The sequence below is a fragment of the Caretta caretta genome, chromosome 8 (genome assembly GCF_965140235.1).
Source record: "Caretta caretta isolate rCarCar2 chromosome 8, rCarCar1.hap1, whole genome shotgun sequence".
Classification (NCBI taxonomy): domain Eukaryota; kingdom Metazoa; phylum Chordata; order Testudines; family Cheloniidae; genus Caretta; species Caretta caretta.
Window position 1 is genome coordinate 56052471 of NC_134213.1, and position 22797 is coordinate 56075267.

The 22797-nt window shown below is 40.3% G+C and overlaps 1 protein-coding gene across 4 annotated transcripts in view; it reads left to right on the forward strand.

Moving 5' to 3' along the window:
- C8H1orf21 (chromosome 8 C1orf21 homolog) overlaps positions 1–22797 on the forward strand; it is a 201628-nt gene that overhangs the window by 71715 nt on the left and 107116 nt on the right. For all 4 annotated transcript variants that reach the window (XM_048861556.2, XM_048861553.2, XM_075131533.1 and 1 more), the window contains one exon: positions 1820–2024. In XM_048861556.2, coding sequence (XP_048717513.1) covers positions 1931–2024 — 94 coding nt within the window. In that variant the 5' untranslated portion in view covers positions 1820–1930. The remainder of the gene's footprint in view (positions 1–1819; positions 2025–22797) is intronic.

The window sequence follows — 22797 nt, forward strand, 5'->3', positions numbered from 1 at the left end:
TGAAAGCTAGGTGATATTGTACAGTAGTGGAAATGATCTTCCTTGTAGCAACCGGAAAATGAGGGAAGGTTAGAGTTGCATTTCTTCTGAACAATTTCTGTCTATAGCTAGTACATTAGTTCTCTGGCTACTAAGAGTCTGGTAAAATTTCCTATCCTATGAGGGGGTGGATGGGAGTAATAGGAGAACAAATTGACTGAGTAAGTTAGAAATCTGTGTGTGGTGGGGGGGTATATTGGGGAGGGAGGAGAAAGAATGCAAAAAATATATGGGGTTAGGTAGAGGATACCATGAACAGAAAGTGTGTATACGGAGGGGTGGGAAACAGACATTGTTTGGGATGGGATTTCAGTATGTATTTAGATGCTTTGCTGAATCAAGGCCCTTAGTCATTAAATTAGGAGAGAGGGTTGCCTTTGTGGGGGGTTTGATGGCAGAGCTATTTTTCCACCCTGGAAAGTAGGCTCAGTCGTTGGGCATGAAACTAATCTGTTTAGTGGAAAGAGGAGAGTTTTGAATTCAGAATCTTGGCATAGTACTTGTAGATCAGAAAAGTGTCAGTAAAAGTATCAGAGTGGTAGCCATTTTAGTCTGTATCAGCAAAAAAAAACCGAGGCGTCTCTAAGGTGCCACAAGTACTCCTCGTTTTTTTTCAGTAAAAGTATTGTGTCAGTAAATTTTTCAAGATGTGGATGAAATTATATAGTTCAGTTTTTGGTGACAAATTATGAACAGTCAAGTGTCAGAAGGAGGCTGGCCAATGCACAGTGTCTAGGTTTTGAACTGTAATGGGATTTGCAGTCTCATTTTGTATTTATATTGGCCCTATCTTTATAGATAAACTTTATCATGATGTATGTGAAATAAACAGGGCTGCAACTATTAACATAAATAGCTGAGAAATACTGGATTGAAAACATAATCCACTAAGTGACATTGAATTGTATAAATAAAATAAAATAAATGAAAATGAAATAAATGAAATAATTTTAAATGAAATAAAAGTAATTGGGATGTGTCTACACAGCAATTAAACACCCACAGCTGTCCTGAATCATGAACATCTACACCACAATTTTACATCCATGCAGCCTGAGCCCCAGTCAGCTGATACAGGCCACCCGCCAGTGTTTAATTGCTGTGTAGACATACCCAGAATGTCTGTCCCCCACATTTGGATACTCATATAGGCATTTAAGTACATATGAGCATTTCTGTGTCTGTATGCAGAGTTGTACTGGTTTAACTAAAGGTGTGATTTTTACATCAAGTTAGTTAAATGAGTGCAGCTTTGTGTGTGGACACTCTTTTATATTGGTTCAAACTTTTTTTTAATTGGTTTAGTTTGAAGAGTACCCATGCAGCAGTTTGTATTGTTTTTTTAAACAGATTTAAGTTTAAATCAGTACAATTCCTGTGTGTATACAAATCCTAAACTTGGGATTTAGACATTCCCTGAACATGCTCCCTACAACTGCTGTCAACCATACAGGGACATAAGATCTTGATGGACTTCTTTTTGTCTGACCCAGTGTTTGACACTTGCAAGTATTAGTTCCCAAGCACTAATAAGCTTTCTGAGAAAATTAGCTTGATGGACAGATCGTGAAAAACAGCAAGAGAAGCAAATGTCTCTGATTTCTCATATGTGTTCCAGGGAAAAAAACCCTGTGTGTATATTCTTTCAGATGGTGTTTTTTCCTGCACTCCTCTCCTTGAAATACCATTGTCATATTTTCCTGATCGCCAAAAAGCGGAAACTTCTTAATGATGGCTTTCTGTCAATATGCTTAGAAATATTTTTCTTTTGTATCTGCAGGTAGAAGTGTCTTGCCAACCAAGCAAGAAGTGGATTATTTTTCAAACAATGCTTAGGCATCTGTAGAGATGATTTGTGGTTCAGTCCAGCTGGAGCTGACTGAATGAAGCTATGGGCTGTGCGTCAGCCAAGCATGTTTCTACTGTTCAAAATGAAGAGGAAGCTCAGAAGGGGAAGAACTACCAGAACGGAGATGTGTTTGGCGGTGAGTGTTGTGGGATCTTATCTTGCTTACGCATCATTAATGTTTTTGAAATTCTGATTGGGAGTCTCTTCTTCCGAACTAAGAATTAAAAAGAAAGTTGAAATGAATCATGACAATACTAGTGGAGTTATCACATCCAAGGGATAGTATCGGAAGAGTGTTGAAATTATGTTGTTGTTGGTATCAGATATGAAATCAGAGAGCTTATTGCAGATCTGTGGAACATTCTGCTTCCGGCGATCTGAAGTATGGTACCGTCTTCAACTCCACACAGTTAAGGGCAACCATTCACTTTGAATTCCCAAATTATACATTTAATATTTCTGCTATCAGGTGCCAAATGTAAAATTTGCTTTAAAAACCCTACTATGTAAGCAAAATAAATCCCCCAATCCCCTCCATCCTGCTATAATAGGAAAAAAAGGCAACCCCTAAGTCTTCTAGAGAGCAGAATATGAAAGTACTGTAAAACTAGAAGTGGGAAGTTATCAACAATATTGAAATTAACCTTCTGTGAAGATTGGGGTGGTAGAGGAAGATTTTGAACATGGCATGGTAACATGAAGCTAATCTGTTTAGTTGGAAAGAAGATTGTTTTGAAATCAGAGTTTTGCCATGGTACTTAAATGCTAAGTATGGTAATGTCAATATTGTGATTTTTTTTTCAAATTCTATTAACATATGTTTAACTATTTTTGTAAATTGATGAGGAGTAGATTATGAAATGTGTGAGGAATGATTACAGAAAAATGTACACAATGTGAGGTTTTCAGGCCTGTCCAGACATTATAAGGAAACTGTTTCCTACTAATGAGGTGATCTGATATTGCTTATAAACCCCTTGGATTCAATATTCTTAAAATAGGTGCACTGCTATTTAGAATGCCAAGCTTCTCTTCTGTGGTGGTTGTTACAGCAATTATTTGTGCAGAATTAAGAATGCCATGCTGCAGCAGCAAAGCTATCACTGCTATTGAAGTAAGTAAGGAGAAGGAGCTTCACTTCAGCCTGTCTGTTAAGGGTATGTTTATTCCCAGCAGTAGACACAAAGTAAAACTACTTCAAATTATATCTGTAATCTGAATTGAGGGTCTTCAAAAATTTGAACCGCAGTGATGAGGGTGTTCTGTTTTTTTCTTATTCATGCTCTCCTTTACTATCTTGTAAGATGATGCCTTCGGAATTCTGATTTGAGTATTTGAATTTTTATATAATACAGACTTTATGGACTATCAGAGCAAAATTTTCTCTTTTGTTATGAAAGGAATATTAAGATAGATTTTAACTGATATTTAAGCAGTAAGACTAGTCAGACAGTGCATTTCTGGGAGATTCTTTTCATTGCATGCCTTTACTACAGAGTAACACAAGGCCAAAGACCATAATTTCAGTCACATGAGAACCTAAATTATGTTTAAAAGGTAACAGAAATTTGAGGACACAAGGGATTGTAATGGAATGTAGAATCTTGCCCCTTTATGTTGACCCTTTGCCACCATGTGCTAGATATGAAGCGACTGAAAGTTATCACCATCAGATATTCAGGGGACTGTTTCAAATTTGTTTCCTTTTCCATCTTCTTATAAAGGGTTTCCCATACCATCCTTGTTGTCAGTCTAGGCAGGCAGTCTATGGTTTGGGGGCCCAATTCAGCAATCCATCCCTTCTCTCCAAAGCACTTCAAATACATACTTAGGTCCCACTGAATTCAGTGGCACTTAAGCATAGGCATAAATGCTTTGCTGGATTGGGGCTGGAATGCACCTAGAAACCAAGCTATCCTCTTACTTTTAGAAGTGGGCCCACCAAATTAGGTTTGAGACATTTTAAATGGCAGTATGGGGGGATCCTTGCCTTGGTGCTGTCCTTGTTGCGTCTGTTCTGTGGATCAACGGAACACATTGGTCTCCAGGTCTGGGAATGTGCTGCACTTTCATGTGCAAGGTATATGAACTATGTCCTGCACAATTTTTAATATAAAAAAGAGAGGGAGAAGTTTACATCTGAGCATAGGGTTTGTACAACCTCATCAACAGCCAATCAGAATTTCCTAGATTTCTAAGTCTGTTTCATAATAGACCAAACCCCTTGCTTCACTCCTCCTTTCATGGTTTTAAATTATACTGTGCAGTTGCATTGTGTAACATGAATTGGATCTGACATTGCAAGGTTTTTTTAATTTCCTATTAAATATTTATGTTGTTAATCCAAAACAAAATTCCATCTGACACATTTGTAGAGTTATTCTTTCAGTAAAGGCAAAAAGAAATACAGTAAGCACTGTATCAGAGAGCAGGCACAACCAATCCACTACAAGCAGAGAGATTAGTAATGCTAGATTTTACTGTAGGATGTCACCTAGGACAATGAATCTTAAACTAAGCTTCAAGGGATGTTGGTGGTCCGTGGTGCCACAGCCACCACTGATTTCCAAAGGTGCTTCATAGCACTCAAGGGAGCCACAGGATTGGTAGTGCTCAGCCTCTCCCTCCTTCTGCCAGCTGCCGAAAAACTGCTCTGTGTTCCCCTGTCAACAGCTGGGAGCGATAAAAGCAGCAATACATCTGATCCAACCAATGGCTATGGGCAGGGCATTTCTGCAGACCATTGGGAGCTAAGCTTATCTTCAGGACAAACTAGGCAAAGCAAGACCGGGTTTGGGTGGAGCAGAGAGACTGGGGAGCACATATCTGAAGTGGAATGAGACTCTGAGGGAGAATATTTTAGGTGCAGTTACATGAAGAAGAGTGAGGTGAAAGAGAAACAGAGATAATGAATAGCAGGAAGGAGGGTTGATGCGATGGTGGTAGCATTGATTCTATACGAAGAGAAACCACAGAGATGCAAATGTATTTATAATTAGTGATATCCAAATCTGTGGTCATAATATTGGAGACTAATCTGTCACAAAAGGATCTATTCAAAAACAGGCAGTGGGCTTTGTAGTTGCAAGAAGTCCACATGTACCTTGTTTAATTCTAACTTTGTGTTAATCAGGTCTTATAGAAAAATGCTCTGGCCAGATTTATGAAAGGCCTAATACTTTTATGACCGGTAATAGCATTTGTAGCTATGCAAGATAAATTAAGGTAATCAAATCTCCTATGTCAGGGGAGATTTGGTTATGTACAGCATTGCACAGTTGCTTCTAAGTGCATTGTTGTTGTTTCACTTTCTTCCAAAAGCATCAGGTTTTGGCTATTGCCAAAGCTGAAGTGTGAAACTGAATAGACAAACAGTCAGATCTGGTTTAATGAATCCTATAATATGTTTTTGAGTAAGAGTTCCCATCTGCTCTGTTCCCAAATGCAAATTTAGGGAAATACATCATAAATTAAAGCAGAGGTGGGCAAACTACCCTACTTCCCAGCCCCTGAGCTCCTGGCCCGGGAGGCTAGCCACCGGCCCCTCCCCTGCTGTTCCCTCCTCCTCACTGCGCAGCCAGTGCAATGCTCTGGGCGGCGGGGCTGCAGAGCCGCGGCCTGACCCGGTGCTCTGTGCTGTGCAGTGCCATGGCTGGCTCCAGCCAGGTGGCGCGGCTGCCTGTCCTGGTGCTCTGGGTGGCGTGGCTGTAGCGCCATCAGCCACCAGTGCTCCAGGCAGCGCGGTAAGGGAGCAGGGGGCGTTGAACAGAGGGCAAGGGAGTTTGGGGGCGGGTGGTCAGGGGGCGGAGGTGTGGATAGGGGTCGGGGCGGTCAGAGAGTGGGGAACGGGGGGGTTGAATGGGGGCAGGGGTCCTGGGGGGGCAGTCAGGTAGGAGAGCGGGGGTCGGATGGAGCAGTGGGGGGGAGTCAGGGGCGGGGCTCCGGGGGTGGTCAGGAATGAGAGGAGGGGTTGGATGTGGTGGCGGGGGGCAGTCAGTGGCAGGGGGTCTGGGGGTAGTCAGGGGACAGGGAGAAAGGGGGGGTTTGGATGGGGCAGGAGTCCGGGGGGTAGGGGGGTGTCAGGGGGCAAGAAGTGGGGAGGGTTTGGCTAGGGGGTGGGGACCAGGCCACACCTGGCTGTTTGGGGAGGCACAGCCTCCCCTAACCAGACCTCCATATAATTTCAGAAACCCGATGTGGCCCTCAGGCCAAAAAGTTTTGCCCGCCCCTGAATTAAAGGGTGAGATGAAGAATAATAAAAATTGCACCCTTTAATTAGACAGCTTTTTTCCTTTACTCAATGCACAGCTTTTGTCTATTAAAGTTCAAATTCTTGAAGCCAGGATTTTGTGTGTTTGTGCCTACGCACATCATTAATGCAAATTTAGGGAAATGCTGTATCTTTTGGTGCTGAGATGTCTGAGGAATATCCTCTGGGGAGAGGGGATTTTGAATTTCATTCTGCCGGATGTTCCAAAAAGCTATTCTAGGATACACTTACCTACATCACAGAGGGGTTCTGAGAATCAGATTTTTCAGCACTGGTACAGTGCCTTGAAGATGTAAAAAGCTATATATAAGCTCTAAATAGAAAGTTCCCTAGTTTTAAAAAGTTTGCTTGCTCAGATCCCTCAGTCATTCTCCTTCCTTTTAGATGCCTTCTGTTTTATTATTATTTGTATGTTCAGTTCCTTCCTCAGACAGGTGAGAGGAGGAAAAGTTTGAGAAATCTGTCCCAGATAATGAGCTGTGCTTGATTTCCATTTCAGCTTCTCTGATAGATGCTCCTGAGAGAACTTGAATGGCCATGTTAGGTGGTGATGAGGAAGACAGGCCTAACTCATTGTTAGTGCTATTTTTCTCTTGGTGTTAAGTCTAATTTGAATTCATGTGACATGCAATATTTTGCCCCTTGTTGCTCAGCTGGAGTCTGGAAAGCAGGTGACTTCCCCATCACACTTTCTTCATAGAGTAGAGTCCCCTGACTGGGGCCCAGTAGTAAGTGGCTTCAATGTTGAGAGCTTGTAGGGTACAACCAGTATGACTGTTTTTACAAAGAATTGTGATGCTGAGTGACCAAGGAGAGGCAGTACAATTTTTCACTTGGCTGTAGCCTACTCAGCTTTACTCAACTCAGCCTGCTTGGTTTAGCCTTAGAGAATTTTTAGAGGGGTTCTGAGCCTTGTCTACATTGGAGCAATTTGGTGATGTAAACCCATCACACACCTGTAATGCAATGCCCATCCACAAATGAAAATGATGGCAAAAGTGCACAACATTTCCATGGCTGTTATGGTTGCTCTTGCTCTGAGCTCTGTCTGCACTGAGAATTTTTAGCAATTCTGCCACCTTCAGACTAGCACTAGTACAGCCCCACCAATCGCAACCAGGGAAACACTAGAATAAACTGAGAAGAGCTGTTACCCCCACTATGCCATCTAACCCATAATGCTGTGGTAAAAAAGTATATGCCAGTCTAGACTGGTACCTAAACTATTGCTAGCATTAAGCACTTTGAGATCTACAGATGGAAAACATCATATCAGAGCGAAGTATTCTTGTTATTGTAACTAAAACTGGGCAGGTATCTGTGGTTGGAGTGCTAATGTAAACAAGGTGTCATTGGTTGCTAGTGTGCTAACAACAAGTCATCTAGACTTGCTGAGAGCAGGTTTAGATAACAGTGGTGGTTTAAAACCATGTGGATGCTCTGCACTAGCTCTATTATCAGTGGTAATTAGGGTGTTGATTAATTGTAGTTAACTCATGTGATTAACTCAAAAATATTAATCGTGATTAATCACAGTTTTAATCGCACTGTTAAACAATAGAATACCAATTGAAATTTATTAAATATTTTGGGATGTTTTTCTACATTTTCAAATATATTGATTTAAATTACAACACAGAATACAAAGTGTACAGTGCTCACTTTACATTATTTTATTACAAATATTTGCACTGTAAATGATATACTAAAGAAATAGTAATTTTTCAGTTCACCTCATACAAGTACCATAAGGCAATCTCTTTATCGTGAAAAATGCAACTTACAAATGTAGATTAATTTTTTTTGTGTTATATAACTGCACTCAAAGCCAAAATAATGTGAAACTTTAGAGCCTACAAGTCCACTCAGTCCTACATCTTGTTCAGCGAAACGCTAAGACAAGGAAGTTTGTTTACATTTATGGGAGATAATGCTTCTGGCTTCTTATTTACAGTGTCACCTGAAAGTGAGAACAGGTGTTCACATGGCACTTCTGAAGCTGACATTGCAAGTTATTTACGTGCCAGATATGCTAAAAATTTGTATACCCCTTCATGCTTCGGCCACCATTCCAGAAGACATGCTTCCGTGCTGAAGATGCTTGTTAAAAGAAATAATGCATTCATTTTTGACTGAATGCCTTGGAGGAGAATAATATGTCTCCTGCTCTGTTTTACCCACATAGCCATCTCGGATGATGACCCAGCACATGTTGTTCATTTTAAGAACACTTTCGCTGCAGATTTGACAAACCACAAAGAAGGTACCTATGTGAGATTTCTAAAGATAGCTACAGCACTCAGCCAAAGGTTTAAGAATCTGAAGTGCCTTCCAAAATCTGAGAGGGACGAGGTGTGGAGCACGCTTTCAAAAGTCTTAAAAGAGCAACACTCTGATGCAGAAACTAGAGAACCCTAACCACCAAAAAAGAAAATCAACCTTCTGCTGGTGGCATCCAGGGTGGATAAAAATCAATGAATTTTTTTATTTAAATCGGATTTTTTTGATAAAATGCTTTTTGGGGAAAAAACCTATCTAAAGATAGTTTTAATTAAGATACATTATAGCTCAAAGATATCTCATCATGGAATAGGGATTATAAATTCTAATTCTATAGTATGAGACAATATATTCATGTAATGTTTAAGAAAAGTTTTGTAAATGAATTCCAATAATTCATGGATTAGGGACCCAATTTTATGGTGTTCCAGGGGCTTCTGTATAGATTATTTAAGTTAATCTTTCTATCTACCCAGTGGGACTCAGTGTTCAGTCTAGAAGATACCATCAGAGTTGCTTAGTTTTGCAGTTCTCAGACTGTGGATTTGTGTCTCCAGAGATAACATGCTTGTTAACAGTAAAAACGCTTTAAAATAAATAAATAAAATAAAATATAGAGGTGAGAAATAGCAGACCTCAACCCTGTTGTCCCTCTGCAAATTTGCGTACACAGAGTCAGTCCCTTACCTCTCTCTAAAAGTGCAAAGTTTCAAAAAGTTCAATGAATAGACGATTGTTGGGGGCGGAATAGATCTGGACAAGGAGAAGAAGTCTGGAGATAAATGTGAGAAGGGAGGGACAGACAGTAGAAACAAAAGTGAAACTGTTTGAGCAGCATATTCCAGAAGTCTTGAGGTCTTTCTAGTGTAGCCTTCATTGATTTGAGATCTACCATTCTCTCACTAGAAGGGAAAACCTATAATGGCAGAAGGCCATAAAAGAGATCCAGTTTGGGAATATTTTAATGAAGTTCCTCTACTTGTGGGTAAGAGAGGCATGCATGCAAAATGCAAACAGTGCAACACAGTAATACTTGAATGTTTTAACTAAATTCAAAAATTCATATGCTTGTTTTGTTAAAATATATGTTTGCTGTTGAAGAAGAAAATCCAGAATACATAATCATAGAACATCAGGGTTGGAAGGGACCTCAGAAGGTCATCTAGTCCAACCCCCTGCTCAAAGCAGGACCAATCTCCAAGTAAATTATCGCAGCCAGGGCTTTGTCAAGCCTGACCTTAAAAACCTCAAAGGAAGGAGATTTTACCACCGCTCTAGGTAACACATTCCAGTGCTTCACCACCCTTCTAGTGAAAAAGTTTTTCAAATATCCAACCTAAACCTCCCCCACTGCAACTTGAAACCATTACTCCTTGTTCTGTCATCTGCTACCACTGAAAACAGTCTAGCTCCATCCTCTTTGAAACCCCCTTTCAGGTAGTTGAAAGCAGCTATCAAATCGCCCCTCATTCTTCTCTTCTGCAGACTAAACAATCCCAGTTCCCTCAGCCTCTCCTCATAAGTCATGTGTTCCAGTCCCCTAATCATTTTTTATGCCTTCTGCTGGACGCTTTCCAATTTTTCCACATCCTTCTTGTAGACACAGTTCTCCAGATGTCGAATAGAGGGGAATGATCACTTCCCGCGATCTGCTGGCAATGCTCCTACTTATAGAGCCCAAAATGCAGTTAGTGTTCTTGGCAACAAAGGCACACTGTTGACTCATATCCAGCTTCTCGTCCACTGTAACCCCTAGGTCCTTCTCTGCAGAATTGCTGCCTAGCCATTTGGTCCCTAGTCTGTAGCAGTGCATGGGATTCTTCTGTCGTAAGTACAGGACTCTGCACTTGTCTTTGTTGAACCTCATCAGATTTCTTTTGGCCCAATCCTCTAATTTGTCTAGGTCCCTCTGTATCCTGTCCCTACCCTCCACCGTATCTACCACTCCTCCCAGTTTAGTGTCATCTGCAAACTTGCTGAGGGTGCAGTCCACACCATCCTGCAGATCATTAATGATCATAATGTTGTTGTTTTAGTTAAATAAAACAATTTAGTTAAATAAAACAAAACCTGTGTGGTGGTGGTGGTCTCCTCCAAATACAGTATGGCAAGAAATCCTCCAAATATTAATGATTAACCTGTTGAATTGGAGATAGTTCACCTCCTAGTGAGTTCATAAATATCTGCTTCAATTACCTTTGGTAAATGAACTAACCAAACAATCATTCATTTTCTGATATAGCTGTAAAACTAATCTGAAAAGTTTTCAAAATAAATCACTTAAAAATGTCTAGTGTGTACCTTCTAAAAATGAAACCTGCATCTATCTGTGAGTTGTGAAGAATATGTATTAAGGTTATAACAACCAAGAAGAATGCACTTTTATGTAGAAATCCATGATTAAATCGAGTCTTCCTGACTAGTGATTTAAATCAATTTAAATCTGACTCAGATGATGAAAGTGAACATGCGTCAGTCTGCACTGCTTTGGATCGTTATCAAGCAGAACCCATCATCAGCATGGACACATGTCCTCTGCAATGGTGATTGAAGAAGAAGGGACATATGAATCTTTAGCACATCTGGCACATAATTATCTTGCTATGCCAGCTACACCGGTGCCATGCGAACGCCTGTTCTCACTTTTAGGTGATGTAAACCAGAAGCGGGCAGCATTATCTTCTGTGAATGTAAAGAAACTTATTTGTCTGAGTGACTGGCTCAACGAGAAGTAGGACTGAGTGGACTTGTAGGCTCTAAAGTTTTACATTGTTTTATTTTTGAATGCAAGTTTTTTTTTTTGTACATAATTCTACATTTGTAAATTCAACTTTCATGATAAAGAGTTTGGACTAGAGTTCTTGTATGAGTTAAATTGAAAAATACTATTTCTTTTGTTTTTTACAGCATAAATCTTTGTAATCAAAAATAAATATAAAGTGAGCATTGTACTCTGTGTTCTGTTTTGTAATTGAAATCAATATATTTGAAAATGTAGAAAACATCAAAAATATTTAAATAAATGGTATTCTATTATTGTTTAACAGTATGATTAATTGCCATTAATTTTTTTAGTTGCTTGACAGCCCTAGTGGTGGTGATAGTGGGAAATTTTAAGGTGTGGTGGGAGTGCAATATAGGCACAGCGCAGGGTAATAAGGTTTCAGATAGAAAAGAGCGGTAACTGGAATGAGTTCAAACAACACACCCACCCTGCCTGGATACAATTAAAAATAGATGCTTGCTGGGGTGGAGGACTTCTCTCCATGAAGCAGAGGAGCTGCATGCAGATTTCTGGGTTGAAGAAGCAGGAGATACCTAAATTTTGCTGGTTCCAGAACTGTAAATGGAGATCTGCCTTCAAGTTTTTGTTTTGGGATGAGTTTAAACCCATGGCACAAGGCTTAATTAATGCATAAAGAGAAAGTAATAAAACTAATTCAAACTGTTTACACTCAGGGCATCAGGAAAATAATTCTGTTCCCCGGCATAACTTCTGTTGGCATGAATAGGTGTTTTCCTGTACTCTGTACAATCAGGATTCAGGAATTTCCATGTCAGGCTCCACCCCCTGCTGAGCTCTGTGCAGGCAGAATCCCCAGTTTCCTCTTACCTCCCATGAGCACACAGCTGCTCCCTAAGGCTGAGATGCCTTTTTGCTCTTTAGGCTGGAGAAGCAGGCAAAGAAGCCATCCAGAAACGACAAGCTTTAGCCCTTTGTTGTGTACCTGTATGCATACAGTGCACCATGTTCCCATCTGTACAGATCCCCTCTTCACCCTCAGCAGGTGACTGTGGATTGATCAGGAGCAGAGGGAAATCAGACCTCTCTGAGGGAGCAGGAAGAAGCAGAAAAGGAAAACAGTTTCCAGGAGTAAGATGTCTGGATGTTTTTGCTTCTCACCCGGTGTAGATCAAGCCCCATTTCTAGGAGAGACATTATGTCTACAGGCCATTGCCTGGATCATCCAGAATTACCCAGCTTTCCTCTGTCCCCCTTCATCACAATTTTCCAATAATTTCCCACACTTACCTTTTGGTAGATGGTCATTTCTCAAGGTAATGTGGTCACTAGTGAGGCCCACCACCTTCCTATGACTTTTAAAATGTTCCAGACATCTTGATGTGTATGTAAGGTTTGCTGGACTTTTAAAATCATTGCAAGTTAATATTCCTCTTAAGTGCCTTATTGTTTTAAGCATCTTATCCTCCAGCATATATCTGCAGTCCAAGTTTGATACAAATCTGTTTGACTAAGCTGGCTTCTGGAAGGGTTGAAATACACGTGACTGAGTCCTAACTGTCTCAGCATATATAGAAAACAGGTTTCAACAGAACTTGAAGACAGGAGCTGTTTTCTTGGACGTGACAGCAGCCTACGATACAGTATGGCACACTGGACTTCTGGTAAAACTGTCGATAGCTTTCCCAGCATGGGTGGTGGACATTGTTGAATTTCTACTTCATGACAGGTGTTTTCGCATATATATGGGAAAAAGAACAAGCTAATGGAGAAGACAATCCAGCGGCTTGCATGAGACTTTGTGCTTGTGCCCGCCCTGTTCAATCTATACACAAACGACCTGCCACTGACTCAGTCATGCAAGTTTATCTATGTAGATGACAACTGCTGTGGTACCCAGTCATGCTCTTTCACCAAATTGGAGAACATCTTGAATGTCGACCTGGCCAAGATGGCAGCCTAGTGTAGCAGTTGGTGCCTCCAACCAAGTGTGACTAAGACAGTTTTGAGCACGAAATGTAAGTTAGGTGTCCTCATCGGCATTGCCTTGTGTTTCAGTCATTTTCCATTGGTCTACCTTGGTGTCACGCTGGACCACTCTTTGACTTTCCATGACCATTTTAAAAAGGCTGCTGCCAAAGTCAGGACGAGGAATAATCTAATCAGCAAATTAGCCGGTTCGACATGGGGCACAGGTGCACAGACACTGCACATTGAATCTGGCACTGTGCTACTCTTCAGCAGAATACTGTGCCCCTGTGTGGTGTCGTTCGCCTCACACTAAATTGGTCGAAGTCGAATTGAACTTGACTATTGTATAATCACAGCCACCCTGCACGCCACTCCTATCCCATGGCTACCAGTTCTGAGCAGCATAGCCCCTCCACACATTCATCGCAGAGAGTCTGCAGCCAGACTGGTGGAAAAGCTGTGTGCCAGTCAAGGTGTCCCACTGTACATGGACATTTTCAGTCACCCCAGAGGATGACTTACATCGAGGCATCCATTGTGGTTTCAACTGCCAGATCAGAATCTGTCAGCAGCAAGCTTGTGGCGCAGTGAGCGGTTGGCTAAAGATGTTCAGAATGGTTTCCTCATCGCTGATCCAACCATTTGACCTCCGGGGTTTGACCTGCCATATCATCTTTAGGCTCCACTGAACAGGTTTCCACAGGCCAACGACTATGTGCAGCCAATCTCTACACATGGGGTCTGCGCGATGACCCACTTTGTCAATCTGGCCTCCATCAGTCAATGGCTCATGTTGTTAAGTGTCAACTGGCTAGATTTCATGGTAGCCTTAGGGCCCTTCATTCTGCTGATGAAGCTGCTGTCAGGTGGCTCCGGAATCACTGCAAACACTAGAAGTACCTTGTTAAACCCCATGCTCTTCAACTTTTGAAGCTGTTTTAAATTATGCAGAGAAACTGAACTGCAAGGTTTACTGTGTACTTGCATCACCGGTTTTCTAAGGATTAGATGAAACCAAGAAAGCAAACCAAAACCTTTGTGTCTGTTTTAGAGAAACTTCGGTGCACAGAATTAGGGAATCCATTCCCTTTAAGCTAAGCTTTTTTCTTAGGTCTCATTGATTTCTACAAACAAGCTGGATTTAACCAATAGAATCATAGAATATCAGGGTTGGAAGGGACCTCAGGAGGTCATCTAGTCCAACCCCCTGCTCAAAGCAGGACCAATCCCCAATTAAATCATCCCAGCCAGGGCTTTGTCAAGCCTGACCTTAAAAACTTCTAAGGAAGGAGATTCTACCACCTCCCTAGGTAATGCATTCCAGTGTTTCACCACCCTCCTAGTGAAGAAATTTTTCCTAATATCCAACCTAGACGTCTCCCACTGCAACTTGAGACCATTACTCCTTGTCCTGTCCTCTTCTACCACTGAGAATAGTCTAGAACCATCCTCTCTGGAACAACCTCTCAGGTAGTTGAAAGCAGCTATCAAATCCCCTCTCATTCTTCTCTTCCGCAGACTAAACAATCCCAGTTCCCTCAACCTCTCCTCATAAGTCATGTGTTCCAGACCCCTAATCATTTTTGTTGCCCTTTGCTGGACTCTCTCCAATTTATCCCCATCCTTCTTGTAGTGTGGGGCCCAAAACTGGACACAGTACTCCAGATGAGGCCACACCAATGTTGAATAGAGGGGAACGATCACGTTCCTTGATCTGCTCGCTATGCCCCTACTTATACATCCCAAAATGCCATTGGCCTTCTTGGCAACAAGGGCACACTGCTGACTCATATCCAGCTTCTCGTCCACTGTCACCCCTAGGTCCTTTTCCGCAGAACTGCTGCCTAGCCATTCGGTCCCTAGTCTGTAGCTGTGCATTGGGTTCTTCCGTCCTAAGTGCAGGACGCTGCACTTATTCTTATTGAACCTCATCAGATTTCTTTTGGCCCAATCCTCCAATTTGTCTAGGTCCCTCTGTATCCTATCCCTGCCCTCCAGCGTATCAACCACTCCTCCCAGTTTAGTATCATCCGCAAATTTGCTGAGAGTGCAATCCACACCATCCTCCAGATCATTTATGAAGATATTGAACAAAACTGGCCCCAGGACCGACCCCTGGGGCACTCCACTTGACACCGGCTGCCAACTAGACATGGAGCTGTGTGTGCAAAATTTCTGATAGGAACATCTATTTAAGGTTTTGTTGTAGTGCCCATTGCTGTATTATTTAAGCATTAAAATTTAAGGACATGTAAGACAATCATACACAGAACTCAAACATCTGATGGATTTTTCTTAAAATATAAACATGAATAAATAAAGATGTCTCTAGGCAGAGAGTAATCATACAGAGTTCAGCCCATAATTTTGCTTGAGAAATTTATGATAAACTGAAAGAGGGTCATTATGGAATTTACATCTTATCCTTAACTACAGCAGTTCTTCCTGCTCGTGCTGCAATATATATAATTGAAATAATTGAGTTAACAAGCTAATCAAACGGATGTTCTAGACAAGACTGAGTATAATATGATTATGCCTTACTGGACTCTAAAGATTTTAAAATCCCTCTGTTAAGGATAGTAACAAATCTTCCTTTATTCAACATTTTAATTTCCAAGCTTATTGTCATTGCCATACATAAGACCTATAATAATGTAAATAGCGACAAAGAGCAAAATGCTATAGTGGAGACATGAATGTTGTCATGTTCAACATATTGTTTCATTGTGTAACATCTGCCATAAGTGTTGTTTTTTCATACAAGAAATTATGTTCTTTACCTTTGGGGGCATATTGACCTATTAGAGTTATCAAGCCATTTAGTGTGTGTAATAAATAATCATGATTATTACAGAAAGAACAAAGTTAGGAAATGGTCTTAGTGTCTGTTAATCTGTCTAATTTAGGTGTTTATATCAAGCTCTTCTCTGTGCTACCTAGGCACCTAAAATATTAATATTTTTCCATCAAATATGAAAATTTGTGCTATAACATATATGATGTAATTTCTTTGTTAATATCAACTCCAGTTACTAAACCAGTCTCAGTAAAATCAAGCACAAAGCTAATTTCTTAACAAAGTTCTCTCATTTAGAACACTTGAGAGAGTACTAGAACTGGAAATCTTTATAATTATGCTTATAGCTTGTATTTCTGTCAATCTTATATCATCCTCATTAACACAGTATCCCAGTGCCTCACAGTCTCTGGCGTATTCATTTTCACAACACCCCTGAGAGATAGGATAGCATTTATTTTACAGAGGACAACTGAGGCCCAGTGACAATAAGTGACTTGCCCAAGGTAACACACAGTCTTTAGCAGAGCAGGGAGTTGAATGTGGATCTCCCATGTTCCACACTAGCACCCTAACCAGTGGCCTATTCTTCCTCTCTTCAGCATTTTTCTCTGTGTTCATCATCTTTACCCTGAACCTTTGTAATGCTGTCTGCGACTCCTGCAGAAAAACCTAGTATTTCCCTCCTCAAATATTGACCTGATTCCATGGTTCCAAACAGTTTGGTACAAATCTGATTGATTTTTATTAACATAATTACCAAACATCTCCCCACAGGGAGGGGCTCACTTTAGCCACCAAATGAAGTCAGTTCAGATTTACCACCAAAAACAAGTCTGCTGATTTGAGACTTTGGTTCAACTAGCGCAGCCACAAAGAAATATTTCTTTGGATCTTGCTCAGCCAAGACATAGAAATGAAAATAAATAAATCTTTTGGATGCAAGTAATTAGCCTTCTCATGGGATTTTCAAAACCAGGATTTCAACCTTCTTCCTTCACGCTCCATTTGTTGAAGGTCACCTGTAAACCAAGCTGTTTGCTCTCCTATCCACCTCAAATGTAGCACCAGGAGCACATGGGTATTTCATTTTGGAGTCTTCTCTGCATCCAGAGATGACTTCATTTCCTCTTATCTCTAGCCAGTATAGTAGAACCACAGAGTTAAGAACACCAGAGTTATGAACTAACCAGTCAACCACACACCTCATTTGGAACCGGAAGTATGCAATCAGGCAGCAGCAGAGACAAAAAGTTCTAAACAAGTATAGTACAGTACTGCGTTAAACATAAACTACTTAAAAAATAAAGGGAAAGCAGCATTTTTCTTCTGTATAGTAAAGTTTCAAAGTTGTATTAAGTCAATGTTCAGTTGTAAACTTTTGAAAGAACAACCATAATGTTTTGTTCAGAGTTATGAACAACCCCCATTCCTGAGGTGTTCTTAACTCTGAGGTTCTACTGTATTTAGCAGAGCAGTTAAATTTACCCCATACTTAGGGCCCATTGGAGAGGTTGAGAGGCTCTTTGCAGAGGAGGCAAGTGTGTTGCTGGACGGGACTAAAATATATTGGTAACAGTATGTGGAAGGAGATTGTACAGCACTTTCCAACATTAATGCCAGGCTTTAAAATCCCTCACTTTTCATGAGCACTAAATCATAAAATTTTATGATCACGCAATAAAATGGGGGGAGGGAAACCACAAGAGTCAAAGCAGCGAAAATCTAGAAGAATGATACGGCACTGTGCTCTTATTAAAACAAAATGAGATGTATCAGCCAAACAATTTATACCCTTCTTTTCTCTTTTTGATTAGATTTTCCCTTATTTTCCTCTCAACAAACACAGTTTGATACTGAAGACACATTGTCCAGGAAGAGGAACCTCTCCCCCATATCAATATTGTAATAAAATGGCAGTTGTTATCAAAGTTTATGGTTTATTTGTTTAACCAGGAGAATGCCTTTGACAAATCATTTGTTTACTATGAAGATCTAACAAGGAAGTTCCTGAACTTTAATTAATTTGAAAAAATCAAAACCAATTTAGATATTTACTGGTGATTATTGTAGGCCAAGTAAACACCTTCCTTGTGAATTCAGACGACTTGGCATTTTCCAAATTTTTTTTCTGAAAAATGGCCCAATATAATGCTTCTTTACAAGTTTAAAACACTCCCAGAATATGTATATATTTCAGTGGATTATTAAATATAAAAAGGTACTTACAGAATAGCAACAAAATGGACTGTTCATGCTACTACAGCAAGTAAATATATAGTAGGAAACAGAGTCAATAAGATCCTTTCATACCAGACATAACAGGCTGATTTCTTTACATTAATCATGACTTTTATATAGTGATAGTAGTAAAACTGGCCTTTCTCTTCCCCTCCGCATTTCTTTTTTCTGCTTACTTCCAAGTAGAGCAGTTTTGAGCTGGTAGTCACTAAAGGCCTGATCCAAAACCCAGTGAAGTCAGTGGAAAGGATCCTGTTGACTTCAGTGGGTTTTGGATTAGACTCCAGAAGACAATAAACATAAGATGCTCCGCCACTTTAACAGCGTCACTTTTCAGTGTGTGGCTTCACTGATACCCCTATGAAGGAAAATTAGTTCCAAGTTAGTGGTAGAATGGTTCTTTACTAGATGGGTTATTGGAATATCAGATGATCTTATTTAGTTCTGAATTTTTCTTACTGTCCTGAGATGCTCCAGCCATGTCAGATCACCATGTTTGAAGATTAATCCCATCCCTAAACGGGTGTAGTACTCTTTGCCCACCCCACCTCCGGAGTGATCTGAGTAACTAATAGTAATAGGACATACATGCGCATGTCTAGGATTACCATATGTCCTGGTTTTCCTGGACATGACCTCTTTTGTGATCCTCTTCCTGGGCGTATTTTTCAAATAAAGGGCAATGTCCTGGATTTTTGCGGAGCAGACATTGCAGCTCAGAAAAAGCTTTCTCTGTGCCCACCCCTGCAGCGGCCCACCGAGGCACCAGCTCCCATCCCTGGGATGGGAGACAGGCCCCTAGGGAGGCATTGACTGTTGGGCCGGTGCTGCATCCTGGGTTTGCGTAAGCTACCTTGCCACCGGAACAGGGAGCATGACACTGCCCCCCACCTTGAAAGTGAGGCCGCAGGTACCCTCTTTAGCACTCCCAAATACCTGTTCCAGTACACACATACACCCTTCCTGCATCCCCCAAGTACTCCCTCTAGAGTGCCCCAACTACCCCCTCCAGCACTGCCATACAGTAACCACCCCGCCCCCTTCAGCTCCCTCTCCCCCTCCGGCAGTTTCCTCCTTTTGGGAACCTGAAATATGATAACCCTATGCATATCCAGGGCAGATGTAGTAATAATCACTTTCTCCAGTGTGCTTTATATATTAATAATGATAATTTATATTACGGAAGCTCTCAAAGGCCCCGATCAGGGTTGGAGCCCCATTGAGCTAGGAATTGTATAAACACAGATGAAGAGATGACTTCCCTACCCTCTTAATATTTAATTTAGTGGTTGCCAACTTTTTCATAGCATGTCCCCCATGTTAGGACAGGACCACACTTCCACCTAGCCATAAAGAAAGGGGAAGATAATAGCGACTCTCAGAACCTATTCATGTCCACCTTGGTTGAGGGCCCATGTTCTAGTTAGGTTATCTGAGAAGATACAGTGAAACAAATCAGAGCTACTCTGTGTGTTACAGAAATGTTCTTAATTGCTGGCAAGTTGTAGAATCACATCACTACTGTCCAGCTATGTTGTAATGCTCTTCCTGAGAAGTACTTCATTTACTGTATATGAATCAGAGTGGATAATAGCTGGTTCACCTTATCATATCTTCCAGTTTTTGGCCACCAATCCAAAAGGTGATCAGTAAAGAAAAAATGCATACTTGTAGCTAGCTCTCGCCTTGTTGTTTCAAGTCTCCTCATTAAAAAAGACATCAGAGAGAAACCAAATAAGATTCCCTTTCGTTAATAGAAAGCAGTGTTTGGCTGTATAAAAGTCATTGTTGATGTTTTTATCTGTAATCTAAGAACAAATTGCCAAATGTGTATGAAATAGGTTTTTTATTTTGTTTTGTGGCTTATTATGTTTATTCCATCAAAATCACATTGATAAATAGTGTCTGTTCTTCAGCTTCAAATATATCCCTTACAACTCTTAAAAAAAAAAAAATTGGTATCTCGCCAGAGGATTTGAAAGTTAAGTATCTGCTGAAAGTTTTTTTTTCTTTTTCCTTTGGCCTTGGTACAGAGTTTAAAACATTAAAAGTTTAATCTAAAAATGTTTACTTTTAGCTCAGGAGGAGTTTGAAAACGTGTTATGATTAGTTTACAAAGCAGGAAAATTACTTTTTCCAACATTTTTGAAACCTCACATTTCTAAATTGCTCAGGAGCATGTTTAAAATGTCAAATGTTTTGAAAACAATTGGATATGAAGCAGATCAGGTGTCCATATATTAACTGTATAGAGCAAAGACTTATTAATTGCTGCTGCAGGACATCTACTCACTTGCAATGTTTTCATCTTCTCATTGTGATGTTAAATGAGTAAGTGATATTGCAATGTCATAATACATAGAGTAAATAAATGTGTAAATACCTATAAAATGCTTGTAATATAATTATCTGTATTACAATAGTGCATCGACTTCATGTGTGATATCAAGATCCCATTGTAATGATTATACATTTGTAATAAGAGACAGTCTCTTCTCCAAGCAGCCTACAATCTAAATACAGAAGACAAAGAGTGGGGGGGGGAGGTATTATTATCCCCATTTTACAGATGGGGAGCTAAGGCATGTTGATTGAGTGACTACCCTTCAAGTTGATAAAGGATATAAACTCAGTCTGCACCTCTCTCTGCTCCAGTACCCCAAAGAGATGTATATGTGGATGAGGACAGGCAGCATTTATTCCCCTTGCAGTTGGGCCAAGGGAGGGCAGCTTTAATTTGCAGTCATGGCTCTGTAGGAGCTCCAGGAGGGAATATATTAGATCAGTGCATTCCTGGTGAAGTCTCTTGTTTAGTCAGGACTACCCCAGATGCAGAGGAGGAGGAGTGCAAACATTCTGAGTCGTTGGAATCCCTCCTCCCAGCAAGCGTCCTAGTCCTATATTTTCAATTGTCTTTGACTGAGCTCTTTAAAGAGCATCCTTTTGTGTGTATGTCAAAAGTATATTACATTAGTGTGTCTATCAGGGCCAGATCTGTTTGTCCCCGTTTGCTGGGAGAAATCAGGAAATGTTCATGGCATCCTTTATGCCTAAGGGAGTCCTTTTATCTTAAGTTTAAGACAAACTCAGTTTCTCAGGACAGGATGCAAGGTTAAGTCTTTTGAAACTCATTACTGTTCCACTGCTGTAGGTAGTCAGCTCTGAAATGGAGTATGAAGATGAGGAATGTTTATGGGGTAAAGGTGCATCACAGAGGAACTATTAATCTTTAGGTTGTTTTAGCTCCTATCTGGGGGGTTTTAGTGGCATACAACATGGCCACAAAAATTCACTTGGAGCTGAAAGTTGGCATACAAGGCATGTACAAAGGTGTAAGTTTTTTGGTTCATCGGGTAAGAAATAGTTCTTTTAAAGTTGCCCAAATATGTGTGTATTTCATTAATATGCTATTCTAATTTTGTAGTAGAAATATTTATTGATGTTGTATAAATAAAAATATAAGGAAAATATACCCAGCTGATGGACATTTGCACAAACTGATGTGTGCGCAACCAAAGGAGTCTTTGCAGCCTGTCCACTATATAATGCTTTTTGCTAAAAACCTGCTTTAAATATATATTTATCCTAAATGCCAGGAATCCAGTGGAATATTTGTTTTTTTAATAAACACACAAAAGACCTGCCCAATTACATATTTCTCTAAGACATTGAACCATTCTGTTTTTTTAGGATAAGCAATATGTTATATATTCCAGGGACTGAAAATTACGTTGGTCTGCTGAAGCTCAAGCAGAGCTAGCATGTCTCTGTCTACCCACACTGAGAAGCGCTTTCCCAGCCTCTGTGTAGAAATCCCTTTATTTATAAACTAGTGGAGTAGGAACAGGATTAAAGAAGAGAAATGGCAAGTGAGCAGTATTTGAAAGGCATAGCAACTAATAAATCAAGGTATAAAACCTGCCCTTCATCAACAATAGGTCTGTGTTTTTACTAATAATTGAATTACACACAACACTTCCTGTTGCACATAAAACGTTGCTTTAAATATATATGTAATATATTTCAAAATAATTTATAAACAATCAAATCTTCTCAGAATTACTGGGAGGGAGGTATTATTCGTATTTTACAGATGAATTAACTAAATACAGAGCAGTTAAGTGATGAGCCCAAGGTCACACGAAGAGTCTGTGGCAGATGGGAATAAAATCCAGGACACCATTCTAATCACTAGACCACAATGACCCTAAGAAACCATTTTACCTGAAGACAGGTCTCAGAGTAGCAGCCGTGTTAGTCTGTATTCGCAGAAAGAAAAGGAGTACTTGTGGCACCTTAGAGACTAACACATTTAAATAATTTTTTTAGTCTCTAAGGTGTCACAAGTACTCCTTTTCATTTTACCTGAGCAGTCACACAATTTCCTAATGTAAGGTTTTATATACCTATCCTTCTAGGTTTTACTATAATCCTGATGAGTAACTATCCTATTATATCATACAAATTTAGTGAATGTATTCTGATTACATTAAAACCTTCTCAATCAAGTTGGTAGGGCTGGAAGAGAAAAGTGAAGGGTCTGAATATATCTCATGTCTTGTATGGGTGCCATCATCCCTACTTTTCAGACTTCATTTTGAGAA